The 20,818-nt window shown below is 56.0% G+C and overlaps 2 protein-coding genes across 3 annotated transcripts; both read right to left on the bottom strand.

The window, feature by feature from the left end:
* Window positions 1–323: 323 nt before the first annotated feature.
* Window positions 324–8,704, bottom strand: CORO1B (coronin 1B). The gene is made up of 11 exons (XM_067532004.1): window positions 8,572–8,704; window positions 6,585–6,787; window positions 5,980–6,102; window positions 5,600–5,729; window positions 3,797–3,978; window positions 3,167–3,286; window positions 2,663–2,767; window positions 2,264–2,409; window positions 2,026–2,083; window positions 1,402–1,674; window positions 324–1,122 (listed from the first exon to the last, which is right to left on the bottom strand). Exons 2-11 carry the CDS (start codon window positions 6,783–6,785, stop codon window positions 997–999), a joined length of 1,464 nt encoding a protein of 487 aa, XP_067388105.1. The 5' UTR covers window positions 6,786–6,787; window positions 8,572–8,704; the 3' UTR covers window positions 324–996.
* A 2,146-nt stretch (window positions 8,705–10,850) lies between these two features.
* GPR152 (G protein-coupled receptor 152) lies at window positions 10,851–18,311 on the bottom strand. 2 transcript variants are annotated; one of them, XM_067532006.1, is made up of 2 exons: window positions 18,178–18,311; window positions 10,851–12,252 (listed from the first exon to the last, which is right to left on the bottom strand). In XM_067532006.1, exon 2 carries the CDS (start codon window positions 12,203–12,205, stop codon window positions 11,270–11,272), a length of 936 nt encoding a protein of 311 aa, XP_067388107.1. In that variant the 5' UTR covers window positions 12,206–12,252; window positions 18,178–18,311; the 3' UTR covers window positions 10,851–11,269. The 2 variants fall into 2 exon arrangements, with proteins under 2 accessions (XP_067388107.1, XP_067388108.1); XM_067532007.1 differs by lacking the exon at window positions 18,178–18,311 and adding an exon at window positions 14,767–14,825.
* Between the last annotated feature and the right edge of the window lie 2,507 nt (window positions 18,312–20,818).

Here is a 20,818-nt window from a genome sequence, read left to right on the forward strand (position 1 = left end):
CTCCCTTCCTGCCTTATAGAGACATCCATTGTCTCCCCCCTCCCCACCCCAGATCTCCTGCTGTCTCCCTCTGCCCCAGTTTCCCTCTAGGGCCCTGCTTAGCCCCAGCAGCTCTCAGGGGGTGCACACTTAAGACAGACCCAGCCCAAGGATTTATTATAAAGACTGTTTATTTGGAATGAAAATATAGATCTGGCCCCTGCAGGGGGCTGGGTGTGTGTTTTCTTCCCTCAATTGCATCTAGGCAAAAGCCACTTGCTGGATCTGAATAGTGCCTGCTGTGACTGGCCCCTTGTGGCTATTAAGGAGAACACAGTCAGATAACAAGGGGGCAGGGGGTGGGGGCTCCAGGGCCCCTGTCCTGCTCCAACCCCACTGCACTGGCATCAAGACTGATTAAGGAGTGGGGGGAGGCTGAGGGAGCTCCAGTGACCTATGGATCTAGGCCCCAGTGCTCCCCAGGGCACAGGCAGAAGGAAGCAGGATTGCACCCAGCCTCCACCAGCAGCAGGGACAGGAAGGTGGGGCTTAGTGTTTAGCTCCTCTAAAGCCAGGCATGTGCTCGGGGGGTGCGGAGGGGGGTGCACACAGGAAGAGGGGCCCCTGCATGGGGCTGGGAAGAGCAGAGAGCTGAACCAGCCCCATCCCCCACCCTGGGGCAGACAGAGGCAGGGAACCACCCGCCAGCCCCTCGGCTTCTTGGGGTGAGTGAGCCCAGCCCATGGGAGAGCAGCCACCAGGAAGAGGCAATGCTGCCTAAGGCGGGGGTGGTGCTGAGAACCAGCCCCCCCCCGTTAAGAGGTGGGGTGTTTTGGTCAGCCATATAAAAAAGGGAGAGGTTTCCCTAGCAGCAGTAGCGGGAGGGCGGGGGGCCCGGGGTCACCCTCACCTCGGGGGTGGGGTTACTGGCAGCTCAGAGGTGAAGAGTCAGGACCCTGGTTTCTGCGATTCCTTTAAGGAAGGGGGGGCGCCACGTCCCCATCCCCCTCAGCTGCCCTAGACATCCCCGTTCTCAATGCGGCTCAGCTGCTCCTCCAGCCTGCTGATGCGCTCGCCCTGCTGCTTCACCAGCAGCCGCAGCGCCTGCACCTCCTGCAGCACCTCCTCCAGACGCCCGCCGCCCTGTGGGACAGACAGACACCGACCGCCCGCCCATCAGCCACAGTACCACAGCCCAGCCCTTAAGATCCTCCTCCAAGAATTCTAGCCCACCCACTAGATCCACCTTGCCCAGGGTCACAGCGCCACCTTCTGGTAAGGGCAGGGCCAGGCAGCACAGGCTCCACCCCCATGTCACAGGGCAGGGCCAGGCAGCACAGGCTCCTCCTTCACATATCATAGGGCAGGGCTGGGCAGGCTTGACCCTCCCAGGCAAGGACAGTAATGGGACACTGTACATACCCCAGGGGTGGTGCTGATGCTGATGCTGGGCACCGTGGTGGGCATGGCCGTGGCACTGAGGCGCGTGGCACTGCTGGTGCTGGGAGCTGGGCGGCTCTCATGCAAGACGTTCTTCTTGCTGACTTTTAGGTCCCGCTGCTTGCTGGGCACGTAGGCTTCACGCAGTGAGATCAGCACAGGGCCTGCTGTCTTCCCAGCCACCCACTCCTCAGCCTCCATGGCCGCTTCTGGCCCAGCCGTGTCCGGGTACAGGTCGTCCTGGAACAGGTCCGACTGCAAGGGAGAAACCACACTCCGGGTCAGCCATGCAGCATCAGCCTGTGCAATTGTCAGCCACTGGGGAGGAAGCAGCCTCCCAACTCTGGGCAGCCCCATGGCCAGCAAGAGCTGAGGTTTGGGGCCCCCTGACTCCAGGACACTGGCTTGGGAAGGAGCTTTTGTCAGGGTGAGTTAGCTCCTTCCTCCAAGGAGCAGACCCACCAGACATGCCACGGCCAGCTCTGCATCCAGCCCTGCTTCCAAGGCAGGGGGAATAGACCAGGGATGTGTTCTCCCCTCCTCCCACAAACACAGTAGCCCCTCCCTCCACTTCTCACTCAGGGGGTGGCTGTGCCAGGCACTCACCTTCCTTGGCACAGTCATGATGATGGGCTCGCACTTGCGCTCGTGAAGTTTGTAAAATCTGCAGAGTTGGGGGGCACAGCAGTTAGAACAGGAGTCATCCCCCTTCCCTGAAGCCCCTCTAGATAACCCCCCCCCCATCTCCAGGATTACTGCATCCCTACATCCAGGATCACTGCCCCCCCCAGTCCATTTATCACTGCCACCCCTGCTCTGCATGTCCCGCTTTGAGGGCCCGCACCTGGCGATCTCACACTTGCTGACATCCAGACCCCGCTTGGGCATCCAGCCCATGCCCCGCTGGGGCTCCTTGCTGGTGAAGGTGTTCAGGAAGTGGATGTAGGGGGGCTCCTCTGTGATCTCGAAGTACCGGATGCTAGAGTCCCCCTGGGAGGGAAGAGAGGAACAGAGAGAAAAGAGGGGACATATGGGGCATCATCACACCAACCAATACCCAGGGACACTGGCAGTGCCACCTCCCACAAAAGACATCTCCTTAGGAGGCTGGGGGTGCAATTTCCCTCCCCCACCCATCCCATCCTTCTCCGGATCAGGACTCACTGGTCCCAGCCCCTTCCCTTTGGAGCCACAGGCCAGCAAGGGGACGACATCCCCCCACCCCCCCTTGGTGGGACCCTACCTTGCCGCAGACGTATACAACGCTGGTGTCGGGGTCGTAGAAGGGCAGCAGGGCTCCGTTGCTGGAGTCCAGTTCCTGCAGCCCCATGGGCTCTTCCAGGTTCTCCTGCAGTGGGATGAGGAGGGGAGGAGACGGTGAGGGAGAGGACACGTCCCTCTCATTCCCCCCAACCCCAGACACATGTCCAAGTGCACCCCCTCACCCAAACACTAGGAGGTTTGTTTTCTACGGCCATACTTCAGGACTTTGGGGTCAGGAAGTATCCACCCCCTGCCCTGGAATATCACCAGTACAGCTGCCAATGATGGATCCCTGGCCCCAGGGGTTGAGGGACGGTGGGTCAATATCTGTGGGGCAATACAGGGAGGCCAGGGCGTCACAACTCTGTGCTGCGGGGCCATGCAGCCCTGCTGGAGGCAGACTGGCACATCTCCCATCACAGGGGACCTTCCTGGACAGCCCTGCCCTCCCCCCCACCCCATGCCCCAGAAGCCCCCAGCTCACCGGGTCCCAGAGCGCCAGCTGCCGCTCGCTCATGCGGCTGAATCCCGTAGTGAAGACCTTGCCGTCAGCCAGGAAGATGGCACGCATGGGCCGCGCTCCCTCGTGTGCCCGCTCCTTCTCCTGGGGGGGGAGGGGGGAAGAGACGACAGCAGGGTGAGGCGGATGGACTGACATACTGCCCGTCCCAACCACCAGCTTCCCCCCCCCCCACCAAGTGCTACATGGCAAGAAGGTTCCTGGGGCCACCCCTCATTCCCCGCCTTCCAGGAACTTCAGCTCCATTGGGGTAAAGTAGTCAGAAGGGGGCAATGCCTCAAACGTACCCCCCATCTCAGCATTGAAGGGAGTAGCTGGAGCCTTTAAATACCCCCACTCCCTATATATCAGGCCTCTAACACCCCTCAGCTCCCTGCCCCCACCCCAGGGCACCTCAGCCCCCTCCCCACACCCTCACTCAGCCAAGGGGCAGCACAGGTCTACAAAGCAGAGGAGGGGAAACCCCAGGCAATGCTTCCCCCAGGGTGCAGGAGAACCCAGGGACCACCACGCAGGAGCTGGGGAGCTGGAATTCAGGCCATGTCTGTCCTGCAGTCACCAGCCCATGCCAAGGGGGTGCAGAGGGGTCCGTACCGCTACCACCACCCCTCGGCGGGGGTCCACAATGCGCACGCTCTTGTCCTTGCAGGCGGAGCAGAAAAGGCTGCCGTCGTGGCTCCAGCTGACGTTGTAGATGAGGTCGGGGTGCATGCTGTCCAGGTGGTACAGCTCCTCGGCCGTCCCCACGTTCCACACGATCACCACGTTATCACAGCCTGGGGGACGGGTCCATCACGCACAGACGCCCAGAGACAGCTACCCACCCACACCTTCCCCGACCCTCCCCTAGCTCCTCCACCTACCATGCCCACATTCCACAACCACTGTGCATGCCTCATGTTTCTTTTAAACCCGCTGCCTCTTCATTTCACTGGTGTTACCAACCCCTGCTTCTTGTGTTATGTGAAGGGTTTGGTATCGCTCCCCGGATGACTTTCTCCACACCCCTCATGATTTAATAGACCTCTAGCATAACCCCCTTTAATTGTCTCTTTTCTAAGCCGAAAGTCCCAGTCTTTTTTCCGCTCTCCTTGAATGGAAGCTGATCCATACCACTAATCATTTTTGTTGCCCTTCTCTGTACCTTTCCCATTTCTAATATATTTTTGGGGGGATGGGGTGACCAGAACTGCACACGGTATTCATAGTGTGCAGATACCATGCATTTATACAGTGGCATGATGATATTTTCGGTCTTATTATCACTTTCCTAATGGTTCCTCACGTTGTTAGCTTTCTTTGACTGCTGTGGCAGTTTCAGTGGATGTTTTCAGAGAACTATCCACAGTGACAAGATCTCTTTCTTGAGTGGTAACAGCTAATTTAGACCCCATCATTTTATATGTATAATTGGGGTTATGTTTTCCAGCGTGCGTTGCTTTGCATTTCTCAACACTGAATTTCATCTGCCATTTTGTTGCCCCATCACCCAGTTTTGTGAGATCTCTTTGTAACTCTTTGCAGTCTGCTTTGAGCAGAAGAACGGCCACACTGGGTCAGACCAATGGTCCATTTAGCCCAGTATCCTATCTTCCGACAATGGCCAATGCCAGGTGCTTCAGAGGGAATGAACAGAACAGGTAATCATCAAGTGATTCATCCTGTCATCCATTCCCAGCTTCTGGCAAACAGCAATCCCTGCCCAACCTGGCTAATAGCCATTGATGGACCTATCCTTCACTGGACTTAACCATCTTGAATAATTGTGTGTTGTCTGCAAACTTTGTCATCTCTCTGTTTATCCCTTTTTCCAAATCTCTTATGAACATGTTGAAAAGCACTGGTCCCAGTACAGATCCTTAGGGGACCCTGCTATTTGCTGCTATCCGCTGTGAAAACAGATAATTTATTCCTACGCTTTATCTCCTATCTTTTACCCATTTCCTGATCCAGGAGAGGACCTTCCCTCTGATCCCATGACTGCTTAATTTGCTTAAGAGTCTTTGGTGAGGGACCTTGTCAAAGACTGACAGTCCAAGTGCACTACATCACCCTTGTCCACCTGTTTGTTGACCCCCTTGAAGAATTCTAATAGATTGGGGATGCATGATTTCCTTTTACAAAAATCATGTTGATTCTTCTCCAACGAATCACGTTCATCTACGTGTCTGATAATCCTGGTCTTTACTAATTTGCTTGGGACTGAAGTTAGATTTAGTGCCTCTAGTGCCATTTTAAAAAAGCAAACAAAACCCACCCCCCCACAAACAAAGAAGGTTTTATATTAACTATCCTCTAGTCGTCTGGAACAAAGCTCTCCACACCATACCTCCTCCCATTCCCCTTGCTCCTCAGGGACCCTGACCCATCCTGTCAGAATCATTGGGGAGTCTGTACCTGCACTGAGGAGGACATTGCGGGCAGTCGGGTGCCACGTGACGATGCCCACACGCTTCGAGTGCCCCTCCAGGGCCACCACAGGCTCTGTCAGGGGCTGCGTCAGCCCATTCTCCGGGATCTGCCAGACCTGCCAGGGCACAAGGGTTAGAGGGGCCCTGTGAGGAGCCTGCAACCTTCCAGAGAGTCCACCCTACTGTGCTCCCTTGCCCTACCGGAGACCCTTCTTGCCCGACCCTCCGCCTGCCACCACAGGCATGCCTTGACACACACATACACTTGGGGAGGGCACAGATTGCCCATCACACCCAATTCGGGAGAAGCCAGCTGCCCCACCCCTCTCCCCCACATGAAGCCACCCCTGTCCACAGCTCCCTCACCATGACGGTACAGTCCTCGGAGCCGCTGGCGATGACCAGGTCATTGTGTGGGCACCAGTCGATGTCCAGGACAGGGCCCATGTGCCCACACACTGTGGGGTACGACTTATCGATGCGCCCCGTCTGGGGGAGAAGGGGCAGAGTCACAGGAGATTCCTCCCCAATCTACAGCCGGAGCCCTCAACCCTAACCCGCCGTCCCCTGCTATTCCAGCCCCGGGCTCCCCCCACGGCTCTGCCTATGCCCTTCCTTCCCAACCTGCAGCCCCTGCTATCCCAGCCCCAGGCTCTTCCTATACACCTGCAATCCCGTTGATTTTGGGGAGGGGGGGGGTAGCTGCAGAGATACATACGTGATGCAGTTGAGATCAAACTCATTACACCTGTGAGTTACAAAATTCCAGGACATCACCTTTCCAACCACACTGCCCCCTTTAATGCCATGAGGGGGAGGGGAAATATTCCCTCAAAGACCTTGGTCCCACAGACCCATTCTCCACTCCTGGCCCCCATCCCTTCTCGGGCTCAGAGCACATTCAATCCATTGGCGTCACCAGTGCAGCGAGCTGGGAGGACTCGGCTTCTGCCCCTTGCCACCCCAGTCACCTTGGACACTGGCAGCACCATGAAGGCCCCTCCCCCGCTGGCCTCCACGATCACAGCCACAAACTTGGGGTTGACGGCGCAGAAGCTGCTGTCCCAGGTGACGCGGGAGACGCGGATGTCATCGTAGCACTGGTCGTTCTTGACAGGCTGCCCAAAGACATGGCGGAACTTGCTCTGGCGTACGACCTTCCGGAACGACATGGCTGGGGGTGGGGGGTGGGGGTGAGAGACAAAGTCCAGGCCTGAAATGCAGCCACTTCTGGGGTAGGACACGGCAGCGGCTTTATACGCTCAGGACCCCATACCCAACACAGAGTGGCAGCTGCCTCTGAGGTGGAGCGCAACTGCTTTATATACAGGCTCTCATGCCCAGCGCTAAGATGCAGCTGCCTCTGGGGTGGAGCACGGCCGCTGTAACTACACAGCAATGTTACACAAGACGTTAGGACAGAAAGTGAAGGAAGTCTCCAGCGCCACAGCATGAGAGGGGTTGGGGAAGCAGAGACAAGGTCTTGTAGAAACTGCTGCTGGAGCCTTGAGTGTGCAGACAGGGCTGTCTGGGCCCCCCAGACGCCAATCTGCAGGATGTGGAAGGAGCAACAATCCCACCACTTGAGTCATGGCCAAGAATGAAGGGCCCATGGGAAAGGGCAAGGGGTAAATGCCCCTTCACAAAATAACCCAGAATTCTTCCTTTACCAGCCCCGGAGCTTTGCAGGGCAAAGAGGTCTGCTGGAACCAGGCTGAAATCCAACCTCCCAGGGGCTCTGTAATATGGGGGTCCCTCCAGAGCCCCCTGGTTAAATTCCATGCTGGTGAAGGGAGATTTTTTTGGGGTGGGAGAGTCATTCCCCACCACTGAAGGTGTCACCACCCCTCTGCCCAGCCAGATCGCCTCCCTGCTGGGGACTCCTCAGCAAGGCGCTGCTGCAGAGGAAGATGGTCCAGGGGTTTCCAGGGACACAGTCCCATGTCCCCATCCCTCCCCCACAACCATTTCAGATCACACAGGCCAAGCACCTCTCTTGGACAGCATTTCCGTCAAATGCCTACTTCTCCCCCGGGGTGCCCAACGGCCCATGGGCGTGGGTGCCCCTGTTCAGAACACTGGCATCTGATCATGGCTCACAGCACTCTAGAGTGGGTGAGTGGGAACAGGATCACCAGCCCCACTGGAAGGAGAAACTGAGGCAAGAAAGGGTCTGGCCAGAGGGCCTCCAGTTCTTGGGGGCAGATCAAGCAGTAGGACACAGGACCCATACGGAACTTGATGAGGAGGAAGTGCACCAGGGGGATGGGGGACGGATGTAATGGCATTTCCCACTGAGCAGAGGGCACATGACTGGGGGGGGGGGGGGGGGGGGGAAGGGGAAGTAGGGGTGACATGCAGCCACCATGGGGCTGGGCAAATGCAGCTCAGAGCTCACCAGTGGATCTCCCACATTAAACAGCCCCCCAAGCAGACAGCCCCCCTAAAGGAGAGTCCAGGGAATCAGTTTATCCACAGAACCACCCAAGAGCAAAGTCGGCTCCTGGGTCCGTCCAGGGGTGGGGTCACGCCCGATTCAGGCTGTGGGGAGCCCAGTCCCCCACCTCTTGGGCAGGGGGTGTCGCGCCTGATTCCCATCCGGAACAGAAACTGATGCCCAGGGAATCAGAGACAGGCCCCAGACCTGCAAAGCTGGGGTGGGGGAGCGGCGCACCCTGGGGAGGGCAAAATGCCACGAACTCTGCCCGGGCAGAGGGCCCAAAACGGAGGGGGGGGGGGGGCCGCGAACTACATTGTAACCCTCCCATTGCACCATTAACCTGCAGGATTTCCCACTTCCCCGTACCCCAGCACAGACACCAGCCCCCCACCCGGAGCAGGGCTAGCCCCGCGCAGCCCCCCCAGAGCAGAGCAGAGCGGAGCGGAGCAGAGCAGAGCCAGAGCAGAGCAAGCCCCCCCGAGCAGGGCTAGCCCCGCAGCCCAGAAGGCCGCACTCACCGACCGGGCTGGGGCGGGCGATCGTCGGGGCCGCTCCCTGGCGGATGGAGGCGCCGGGCCTGGCCGGCAGGAAGTGGCGGGGACTGGAAGAGGCCGGGCCGGGCGCGCCGCTCCCTTCACCTGCGGGCGTGGGCCGGGCCGAGCCTGGGACTGGCTGAGCCGCGATCAGCCCGCCCCCGGGCAGCGGGAGGGGGGGTCAGCTAGCGGGCGGGGATGGGCCAGCACGGGGGGAGGGGAGAGTCAGGACGCTGGGGGGAAGGGCCAGGACCGGGAGCGAGGGGTCAACATGTGGGGGAGGATGGGCCAGCTCAGGGCAGCTGGAGGGAGGGGAGGATGGGTCCTGTCATCTCAGGCACTCTTGGGGGGCCGGGCCCGGCTGCTGTGATCCCTCCCCCAGTACCAAGGAGATGGAGCAATGCATCCCCCTCTGGGCTCCCCTCAAACCAGGGGGCGAGGGAGGCTAGTGTGTGAGGGGGGCTGGCTGGCTGAGGGGGCAGGGAATGGGACTGGTGGGCCTTTCCCCTCCAGGAGGCGCTGGCTCTGATCTGACCCCTGGACAGAGGGCTGCTAGCTGGCTCAGGGGTGGGGAATGAGACCCCGGGGCCTTTCCCCTACAGGGGACACGAGCTCCAATCCATACACACGGCTTGCCACGCCCCTTTGCAGGGCTCCCCAAAGGAGCACAAGACACCCTCCTCTCCTGGAATGCATTTAATAAAACCAAACGGAGAACAAGTGACATCACACAAACACATGCATGGGGTCGTGGAGGGCACAGAGCATGCGGCACGTATGGCCACCCCTCGAGGGGCCTGGGCCAGCGCCAGCAGGGGTCTGACCTGGTGTTGTCTGTCAGACACGATCCCTGGGCCAGGATCACCCTCACAGGACTGGGCGCGATGCCTTCTCCTTGTGGGTGACACCAGCTTTAATGCTATCCCATCCCTTCGGCAGCAGCCGAAGAGCAGAGTGAAAGCTTCCTAGCATATGGGGTGAAGCAGCTGGCATTGCAGTGTCTGGACAGGTCCCTCCCAACCACATGGCAGCCAAATCCACTGGAGCTGGACTTGACAGCACGGCAACCCCCTCCGCCATGCCCCATGTGATGGATGGTCATCACACTCTCCCTGCAGCCCTGGGCACACACAGATGGGGTCCCCACCCTAGCCTGGCACCCCTGGGGAAAAGGAGTCCTGAGGCAGGCACGTGCAGTGCCAGCAACTGTGGCTGTCAGAGGTGACTGGTGGCCTGTGGGATGCAAGGGGCAGGATGGGGCCCCAAAGAGGGGCGTGGAATGGAGCTGTTGGGACCCAAGCCCGCTCCCCATGGCACTCTGCCCGTGCTGGGGTGCCTGGTTGTAGCTAGTGCTTGCTAATAGAGCAGGGTGGTTAGCTCAAGCAGCAAAGGTTTGTGCTTTTAGCTGCCAAGGTCACAGATGCAATCGTGCCTGCGTGGGAAAGGGGACCTTATCCTGACTCCTCATTCTTCCCCCAACCAGCCGGTTCTTCCCCTCCCCATTTTCCCCAGCCCTGTGAAGTAGACGGGAATAGGACCCAGGAGTCCTGCTCTCCTCACCTGCAACACTCCACTTCTCAGGGCATGTGCCAGGAATGAATTTGCAGCTCCTGTATCCTCTTTCTGCTGGGGGCACTGGGCAGATCCAGACTAATGGATGTCTGAATCCCAAGGTCCTCGATGGATCCCCCTTTTCCCCATGCACTTAGGCAGCTCCCTGGAAATGTGAGCACCCCCCCAACCCCCGGCTGGGGATAGGCTGGCCCACATACTGGACACCCTGCTGGGGAAATGGGGAATGACAGCTGGGGAGGGGGGAGCCTGATCCTCTGCTGCCTCAGAAAACCATCAAGGGGTCAGAATTAAAGCCGTGGGGGTGTCCTGCACCCATGGACTGATAGCGGGGCACAGTCCCTGCTGCCTGATGGATGAAGGGAGATGGGGATCCCTGGGACAGCCCCACAGCCTTAATTCTGACCCCTTGGGTGTGTGGTTTTGATGCAGCTCACTGCATACACCTGGACGGCAGCCACGTGTGCTAAGAGAAAAATGGGCTTGCTTTCTGCACCGGAGGGGTCAGGCTGCAGGGGTCCAAGCGGGCAGAGTTACAGTGGCACCTGTACCCGCAGCTCTGGGTATCTGGCAGTCATGTGCACAACAGCCACTGGATTAAAGCACAGTAACCGTGGAGCCACACCTATTGGTGAGATTGCCAAACACAGATAGGCCCAAAGGGGCAGAGTCCCCTTCACCGCAATGTCTCCTGGCACCTGTGGGATGGGAGCTGCAGCCACGTCAGTGTTTGCATTGCTTTGCCTAGGGTCAGGTGTTCCAGGGGCTTAACGGGCATTGACCTGTATGGAGCTGGGCCTGGTTTACACCTGCTGAGAATCTGTCCCCGCTGGAGATTGTCTAGGCTGGGGAAATGTGCCCTAGAGTATGTGGGGGCAAACTGGGCCTTGGCACTGGTGCGACTTGCCCTGGTAGCTGCACCTGACCAAGCCCCACCTTACACCCATTTACACAGGGCTTTGCACTAGTGAGCCTACAACGGTGCACAGACCCGCTTCATGTGGCCAGGGCCTGTCAGGGGAGCCAGGGACCACTCGGCTGGTGACCGGAGCTGCACCAGAGCAGGAGCTGGGCCATGGAGGGAGAGCAGAGCAGGGTCTCATTGGCAGGGTTAGGCTGAGAAGGACTCCGTGGGCGTGTCCCGGGTGCTCTTCCCTGGTTCCTCGGTCAGGGCCGTGGCAAAGGAGGAGCTGCAGCCCTTGCAGACGTTGGAGCCGAAGAAGATGTAGATGAGAGGGTTGATGCTGCAGCCGAGGTTGATTAGGTAGCCGAAGTACACCATGAAGGGGATGAGGGCTGCGTTGAAGAAGGCCAGGAAGAGCAGCTGGGTGATCTGAAAGGGGAGGTTGAGCAGCACGTAGGCAGACAGGGTGGCGGCCACGATGCGGTAGAACTGGGTGGGGGGCCGGGTGCGGCGCCGGAAGGTGCGGGTCAAGGTGGCAGCATGGGTGGTCACCATGATGATGAAGGGGAAGAGTCCCTCCAACAGCACCTCCAGCAGACGCAGCGGCCACTCGTAGATGCCCCGGTTCATGATGCAGGCGTAGACCCCATCTGTCGTCCAGTTGACACTGGGGAAGATAAAGCCCTTGATGCTGAAGAGGGCGGCCAGCAGCCAGGCGCCCAGGCAGATGTAGGTGGAGAGCCGCGGGGGGCGGTGGCAGCGGTACCAGAGGGGCAGTAGCACCATCAGGCAGCGGTCCACGCTGAGGGCGGCCAGCAGAAAGAGGCTGCAGTGGTAGCTCAAGTCGAAGAAGTAGTGGCGCGTGCGGCACATGAAGGTGCCTAGCACCCAGGTGTCACCCATAATGGTCTCCTGGACCTGCAGGATCGTAAGGCAGAGGAAGAGGAAGTCAGAGGTGGCCAGGCTTAGGATGAAGACGGACAGGCCCCGGCGCTGCAGCCGCCACCCGGTCAGCCAGATGATGAAAGCGTTGGCCGGCAGGCCGATGCTCAGCGTGCTGATCAGGAAGGCTACTTGCCATGTGGCTGGCGTCAGTGTTTTCGTCTGGTTGAAGGCGTTGAACGAGTCGTTAAATGGCTCCATACAACCCTCCTAGCAGCCTTGGCACGGGCAGTGCTGGGTGGGCTAGCCTGCCAATGGAAGAGACATGGAAGGAATCAGAGCAGCCATTGCTCCTAGGACACAGGCACTGCTAGCCTCATCTCCTGAAGGGGAAGCATGGCCCAGTGGCTAGAGCACCAGGCAGAGACTTCGTTCTGCCACAGGCCTGGGCAACTTCTCCCTGGTGCCTCAGTTTCCCTTCCTCACCGTGAGTCTATACACCTTGGCATCTCTTTGCAGGAGGGCCTGTCTACCACAGGCTCCCCAAGTTCTAGGAATAGTAATTACACCCAGGGGGAATTTGCCCCAACTCACTGTCAGGGAGAGGCTGGCACATGCCCTGAGAAGTGGAGTGTTGGAGGTGAGGACGAGCAGGACTCCTATTCCTGGCTACTTCACAGGGCTGGGGAAAATGGGGAGGGGAAGAACGGGTCGGTTGGGGGAAGAACCCCTGGAGCCCTGGGAGAGGCTGAGGCATTTGCCATGGAGTTCTGGGCCTGATGTGTAGGAAGCTTCTGGCCTGTGTCACCAGGGTGAGGGGAGCATGTTGGGCTGGACGATCAAAGCACTGCTTCTTGCCCTTTCAATCTCTAGATCCATGAGACCCTAGGGGCAAGGCCAGCCCTGCTGAGAGCTGGAGCCCACAGCCTCACTGGGAATCTGTCCCCTCTTCACCCCTCCCCGAGAAGAGCCATTCCATCCCTCTGCTGCAGAGACGGGTCATTACGCAGAAATGCCAGTGCTAAGGCAGCGGGTATGACTCTGGCAGGCCAGATGCCAACTCTTGCTCAGGCTGCAGGCATTAACGAAGAACTGACAGCCTTGTAGCTGGAGCCCAGACCAAGTCACCTATATGGTAGTTTTGCTCAAAACAAGGATTAGTCGTGTAAGAATGTATTTAGTGTTTAGACTCTGTGAAATGCTTGTAAGCTGCTGCCTGCATTCATCTCACGTGCAATGGCAGTATTCTACACTCTAAGGAAATATGCAAGTTTTGCTTTATAACTTTGAAAATGTTGTGTCTGAATTTATGAACTCAGGTGTGGGAATTGTTTCCCCCGCAATCACTGATGATCAAAATCAGATGGGCTGTCATGGAATATCCCAAATGAATGGATTGATTAATGGCCCTATCATACCGGAGAAATTCTAAATGCCAGGAAGCTCTTCATGTGGGCTTGGAAGCCCCAAGAAAAGTTTTCCTTTTTTGGCTATTTGAACTCTGAATCAGGGAACCCTGCGAATCAGGGAACCCTGCCAATCAGGGACTGTGGGCCCACTGAGAGGATGCCCAGGGGATGAGGAAGAGAGAGATCCAGGAACTAACAATGAGCATGCAATAGTATTAGGAGCGGAGGGAGTGGTCAGGACTTCTGGGCCCTACCCCCAGCTCTGCCCTGACAGGAGGCGGGGTGAGCACTATGCCTCGGTTTTCCCCTCTGGGGAGTGGGGGGCTGCCCTGCCCCCCATGCTGAGTGACGTCTCCTGTGCCCACGATGGGAGGATTGCAGAACCAAAAAGCAAAAGCTCCTGGGTGGGGATGGTGCAAAAGGGCAGTTGCCAGGGGTTCCCCATCTTGGGGAAGGGGTTGCCTTACTGAGTTCCCTCGCCTCCCCACATCTCACCCTCTCTCCATCCATCCCCTCCTCCCTGTCTGCAGCTGGGTCCATTCTCCCCGCACCTGCTCTCAGGCCATCCTGCTCCTCTTAGAGAGGGGGTGGGGCAGATCTTGTTGGCATGGCAGCTGCTGCATCTGTCCTGCTCGCTCGGAGGGCATCAGCCCTGGTGCTGACGCGGGTTGGAGGCTACCCAGTGCCCGTTTGCCCATCAGGCAGCACCAGAGCGGATGGGGGCGCTGGGTCCCTGCCGTCGGGCACATCCCCCTCTGTCTGGGTGGAGGGCCCCTCTGTGCCAGGGAGAGGCACCCGACCCAGGCACCAGGACTCTTTCTTGCCATCCCGCTAGCCTTGAGGGCCCATCTGCCCACCGCCCCCAGCACAGAGAACATGCCCCAGAGGCTTCATCCTTCACCCCATCAGAGCAGTCCCATTGAAGCTAGTGAGGTTAATGACCCCTGAGCGCCACCCCAGTGCCCCTGCAGGGGGCAGCCAGGAGCCCAGATCCTATCGCTCCCCTCCTCTAGGAAAGGGTGGCACAGTGGCAGGGAGAAGGTGGCTGGCAACAGGCTGACACCCAGCGGGACTTGTCTCCCGGGTCAGGGCTATCCCAAGACCCGACTCTCAGGCTGGGAGAAGATAATTGCCCCCAATGCCAGCACGGAGTCTAAGTGCCCGCTGATGCCAACATGCGCCATCGGGCCCTGAGATGGAGACCGTGGGCAGTGCCCCCTGGGTGCTCAGTCACATGCTCCCAGGTCATCGCCAGCCCACCAGAGCAGGACCAGGCTGCAGAGCCAGCCAGGCAGAGCCCAGTGCCAGCTAACTAGTGCCGACCATGAAGCCTTCGTACCAATCACCCGCCTGCCAACCATCACCGAAGGCTGGGAGCTCACCAGTGGGAAGGGGGGATAAAATAACACCTACCCTAAGTATCCGCAGCACGAGTCAGGCAGCAAGTCCCTCCCACCCAAGTGTCCAGTTCCTGGTCTCCGGAGAAGGATGAAAGCCAGAAGCAGCAGTGAGCTGATTTATATCAGTGACGAGGAAGGAAGCAGTGGAGGGGGCGGGAAGTGGCACGTCATGTGTGCCAGTGGGGTGGGGAGGAAGACACCATTGGGTGGGGCGTGCATATCAGCGGGGACAAGATGTTGGCTGGGAAGGTTCGGGAATAACACGAGTTAAGAGGCGGTATGGCCTTGTGGATGGAGCACTGGACTAGAAGCCAGGAGATCTTCTCTGCCTGTGCTCCAGTTTCCTCTCCCACCCTGTTTCTGGCTGGTCTGCTCAGACTGTAAGCTCTTCAGGGCAGCGGCTGTCTCCCAGGATGGCTGTACAGCACCCAGCACAGTAAGGGGGAGGGGCCTGATCTCAGCTGGGACCTGGAGGTGCTGCGGGTCTGCCACCAGCTTCTCTCCTTTAGGGGACTCTGAGGAGGCGAATTAAGATCTGCCACTGGGCTCTGCCCATATCATGCCGCGAGCATGCGCTTAGACAAAAGTGCTGAGCCAGTGAGATTGGGAAACCCCAGTTGCAAACGCTGCCTGGATACAAAGCCTTGGGCAAAATCAGGGTAGGAGGCTTTGATCAGCTGCCGAGGGTTGACTCCAGATGATTAGAGCGGGGTTAAACAAAGAGAACAGCGACCCTGAAGGCAGCTCAGTGACATAGACCCCTTGTGCTTCTTTCTGGGTGGGAATCCCTCTCACGCATTGCTAGGGACCAGCGCCTGCCTGAGGCTGGAGAAACAGCCAGTTCTGTTGGAGGTGGGGGGTGAGGGGGTCCTTCAGGCCATGGGGGAGATCTGAAAAATATGCCTATTAGGGAACCGTGGGGACACCTCTGCCCAGATGCTGTGTCCCTTTGCACAGGAAGTGAAGGTGACATTTAGCCTCAGGGCTGCTCTGACACTCATCTGCTGTGGGGAGCTGTAGGGAGAGGGGGCAGTTTCTAGGCCACCTGGGGAACCCCCTTCCACTAGACAATCCCCCGAGGGCTAATGCTGCCAGCTGTCCACAGGGGCCAGTGAAGAACCCAGGGCCCAGTTCTATTGTGCAGTCATTCATACCAGCACAAACCACGCCCAGATCAGGCTGGGTGGCTGCTCACCCCCACACTGCAAGGGGCAAGTAGGGGAGAACCAGGCCCACAGCCTGCAGAGCCAGCCCTGGCCCTTGGAGCATGCTGATCTGAGCTGCCACGCTGAGCACAGAGGGAGAAAAGGAGGAGAAAAGACATTTGTTGCTCAGCAACCAGTGATGGAGAGCGGCAGACCAAGATGGTCTTATCTTTAGGAGAGGTGGGAAATGTGGGTTTGGGTTATAGGAAGAATGAGCATTTCTGAGAATTGGAGCCTGGGGGGAAGTGGGTGAGTTTGTTAATTGAGCAATTAAAGGGCAGCTCATCCCACAGAATCCTTGATTAGAGCCTATTAGAAACTGCAGGGATAGTCAGGGGGACAGGAGTCCAGGGAGACAAGGTTTGTCCCAGAGATTGCTCCACCTGCCCGAGCCCTAGTATTCGGGGCCTTGCTGGGTTATTTTCAATTGATACATGTCAGGCATTTTCTTGGTGCAGTCCTGTTTATTTACTGAGTACGTCCACACAGTCCTGTGCCCCTGCACCAGCAGGAACAATCAGCAGCAGACTGCTTTCTTGCTCAGAAATCCCAAAGCCTCCCTCTCCAGCCTGTCCTGTGCCCCAAGGAGCTACAACCTGCTGAACCATGCTCACAATTCCTTGTTTTGCTGTCGGCTGCCTTTCTGCCTCACACACAATTCATCAAGCAATCCACTAGCCCCTGCGTTCACAATCAGGCCCAGCTGGGGAAACCCTTCCCACTACACAGTTTAACTCAGTTCAGGCTTTGCCAAGTGTCTGATTATCTTGGGGGGTGGCTTCTATTGTCTCCAGCTATCACTACATAAAAGGGTACGTGACAATCAGGGTTGAGACACCCCAGTGGGGGAGCAGGGGGTCTAAACCTCAAAGAATAAGCAATTGAATCAACTGGCTGTATACCGCATCACTGTACTATAGAGGTATAGCAAGTAAGGTCTTTTACGCAAGCCAAGAACACAGTGGTGATTAAGATCATTGTGAGGTGTCTGTAATAACACAGCATGAGGAATCAGGGATGCTCATGGATATTAAGCTTTAAAGTCTATGACCAAACAATGGGAGAAACAGATTTTCCCTCAAACAGTCAGGGAAGGCAGCTGGTTCCCTGTCTCTAATGCAAACAGAGCATCGTGAACTCTAAACAATGTGGAAGCCATGTTATATATGAATCAGCAAGGGGATGGGAAATCCACAGGAAGAGACAAACACCAGGCAAAGAATACCTGACAAATGTTTACTGGACTAGAAAAAGAAGAGAGAATCCCCTGCCCCCCACTCCCAGTTATCCATCCCTTCGGGGACATAGGGTAAAGAGCCTTTGGAGCCTGTGAAAGTTGAAGTTGCCAACTTGAGGCGATTGGGCAGGGGGAATAGAGATGCTGGCAACTTGGTGTGAGTCAGAAAACTGCTTAGGCAAAGAGTGTGACTGGCTGAAATGAAGGTTTGGACCCTAAAAAGTGGGTGTGGTTTGGTTTTCTTTGTACCCATGCCTCTGTCTTTTCCTCTTGCTTAGTATCACTTAAGGCAGGGGTTCCCAAACGTTTTCCCCTGAAGCCCACCTGTGCAGCTGCACTAGGCACTGCGGCCAGAGGGGGGGCATGCGGGGGTCATGTGCCCCACCCAGATTTGCTGCTTGGCTTATGCTGAGCATGTTCATACGGCCTGAGCATGCTCAGTACCACTACTGAAGCCAGCTCACTCTGTTCCCCACGCCATCTATTGACAAGCCTGGGTCGTCTCCAACGGCGGCCCACTATTAGCACTTCTTGAGGAAAATTATTAAGTTTAAATATTACAGCCATATAAACTCTCACACTGTAACTAAACTACATCCATGTTTCCTTTTCATTCTAGTGCAAATGATTGTAATGAGAGAAATCCCTAGCAATATGCCTTCAGAAATATTTTTGAAACCAAATGGTTTTAGTCAAATGACACTAAGAAAACATAGAGAGAAAAATGTGGCATTCCACCAGGGAAAACACGACTTTGTACAACACTGAACAATAAGCAACCCAACAATGGTAGCCACAGTGGGAACAAAAAAAGTTGTGTTGTTTGTTGATTTTGTCCAACTTTGCACACTGTATTGTGTGTTCAGTTTGTTTTTTTAGTGTGACATCTGAATTTCTGTGCTGTGTAAGCAAAGGCCCAGACCTGCTATCTACTAATTAGAAGAGAATCAAATATTGTAAATAAAAAAGGAAAGTCACTTACAGAACAGGCATCTTCTTAATGGGATGGATGTGCCTGCTTCTCCTTGCAAAGTTATTCCAGCTGGGGACATATGTGACTGAGGCTCATGCTGACCTCCTTTTCAGTTTTCAGCCTTGCTCAATAGTTCATTTCGATTGCTGCCGGTGCTGAGAATCCAGCTTCACAAAGATATGTTGCTGCACAAAGAAAGAGGACAGGCTGAACTGTGCCTGCTGAGAGCTCCATGCTCCACCCTGGACAGGGATGGATGGATGCGGAGGGCACCGTGGGAAGCCTGCAAAGGAGGTGGGTGGTGGCTCCTAGCACAGACAGCAGAGACGGGAGGGGGGAAGGGGATGAGGTGCCTAAGTGCCGTGTTTTGATAAGGTTACCAGGATAAATGGCCCCCCAAATTATGGGAGCGGTTTGAAGGGTGCTTTGAGGCACTAAGGCGTTTCGTATATATTCCCTTTAGGACAGAGTATGAGGCTTGGAAAACACTAACTTAGAAAAAGTTGGCAAACTTCCTGGAAAAATTTGGCAAACTACTCAAATTCTTAACCACTTAACAGTTTTTATTTAATAACTTAGTAGTACAACTCCTTAATTTAAACTTTTCTCTTACTGATTCACCTTGTATATAACTTCAAACAACAAAAATTAATTACAATGATTAAATGTTAGACACAAAACTTACTAATACAACAACTGGTAACTTAAACAATTTGTTTTACCACAAATCTTGTTCCCTTATTCTGTTACAAATTCTTAAAACACAAACAAAGCTAAGAAAACAAAAAAGACTTATACATACAACACTAACAACAGTTACTATTACTGTTACACTTACAATAGTTCCTGGAACACAAGTAGAATTGGTATACCTAAACAAACATTGACATTGACTGCTCACCACATGTAGAGATGAACTCAGTAGAAGCAAAGTTAACAGATGTTTCATGACCTGGTCTTTTTATTTAGAATTCTAATTTTTCATCCAGGTGGGACCTCTATCGTATCCGCACCCAGGGTATTTTCAGCCAGGCAGAACCTCTATCGTATCCGCACCCAGGGTATTTTCATCCAGGTGGAACCTCTACTGTATTCACACCTAGGGTATTTTCATCCACAGAACAAGTTCCAGCGGGTTATCAGCTCAGTTAACTGACTAGTCTAAGGTAATATAGCGGCGACAGAGCTGGAAAGAGGCCAGAAGGCTGATCAGACCCTCTTTGCAGGCACGATTCTGGTGTACCCCTTGGGGAGGCTCAGTGGTCCTCACGACAAGGCTCTTCAATTTTTGCTTTGTCTGACAACCCTTTTGTCTCCACTCCAGCCTATACGTCCGCCAGACCAGTTATGGGCATTCCTACGTCACTTTGTCGATCCCTCCTTGGGAGTCCCCAGGCCAGAAGTTTATCCTTGACCAGGTATAACTCACCAAATAAAAGTTGCAGCAACTGCAAACTTCCACATTTGGGCCTAGGAACTGCTGTGCTCGCAAGTTACCCCTATTTCGAGTTCAGCTGGTTACGTTTGGTCAGGGTTTTTGCTGCCTCTGAGCTCCTCTCCCACGGGGCTTACAACTTGTGCCTCTTTGTCCATTCTCGAGGCCAACAACTTCTCCTACAAAAATAACTAGAAACAATTATAAGAACAGATGGTCACAAAACTTGAAATATAATGAACAATCTTCAATGAATTGTCCCATTCATCACATATGTCAATTACTTGCTCCTTTCTCAACATGGACTCAGGCACACACACAATACGATGAATTTAATCCGTTACAACAGGGGACAGGTCAGTACCCTGGGGAGGGGGTCCCCGACCCTCCCCCCCCCACTGCAAAACATCACACCCACATCCCGCCGCCCGTAACTGAGCTGGAGGGGACAGCTCAGTGCACAGGAGGAGTGGGGGGGTCCCTGACACTCCCTGCTGCAAAATAGCAACCCCTCCCTGACATCTGCAAGCCAGATGCCGAGGAAGGGAGGAGGAAACCTTCCTGCTGTACCTCTGCTGCTCCCCCTGACCCCAGCTTTCCCCTAGCCTGAAAAATCCCTCTCTTCCAGACCCCCACCCAAATTTTCTCTTCCACATGCAGGGCAGGTGGACGGGGAAGGGTCTGGAGGGGAAAAATGCAGTTTGGGGGCAAGGGGGACAATACCCTTACATGCGCTCCCCATCCCTGTCCCTGCCGGTGGATCAACATGGGACTGCATCGCGGCCCACCATTGGGGAACCCTTAACTTAACTCTCTGTTCTTTAACTTATTCTTCATTTGCCCGTCAACCATCTCAATGCTGTTACACTAACGGAGGTGTGTGTCCCTAGCTGACCTCACAGTGGCTCACAGTTCTGGGTGCATTTAAATGCTCTTTCCATTAGTCTCTCAAGAAGACTGCTTAGCTTAACCACCCGCTTTAACCATGCCTGAGACTGTCCATAGATCAAAGACCCGCCTGGCAGGCAGCCGTTGACACCTTCCAGCGTATCAGCTCCCTTGGGCAGAGGGAGCCGGAGCCCAGTGAGGGCTGAATCTGCTGAAAACGCAGATTGATCCCTTGCAGTGAAAGACCGGAAGAGAAAAGCATAAACGAGTGAAGCCTTGGGATGATCCTGGAAGAAAGATGGGTCTTGTGACCGGCAGCAAGCCGGG

This window comes from Emydura macquarii, unplaced genomic scaffold (genome assembly GCF_026122565.2).
Source record: "Emydura macquarii macquarii isolate MOO-44397 ecotype Brisbane River unplaced genomic scaffold, CSIRO-AGI_Emac_v2 contig_3235, whole genome shotgun sequence".
NCBI classification, from domain to species: domain Eukaryota; kingdom Metazoa; phylum Chordata; order Testudines; family Chelidae; genus Emydura; species Emydura macquarii.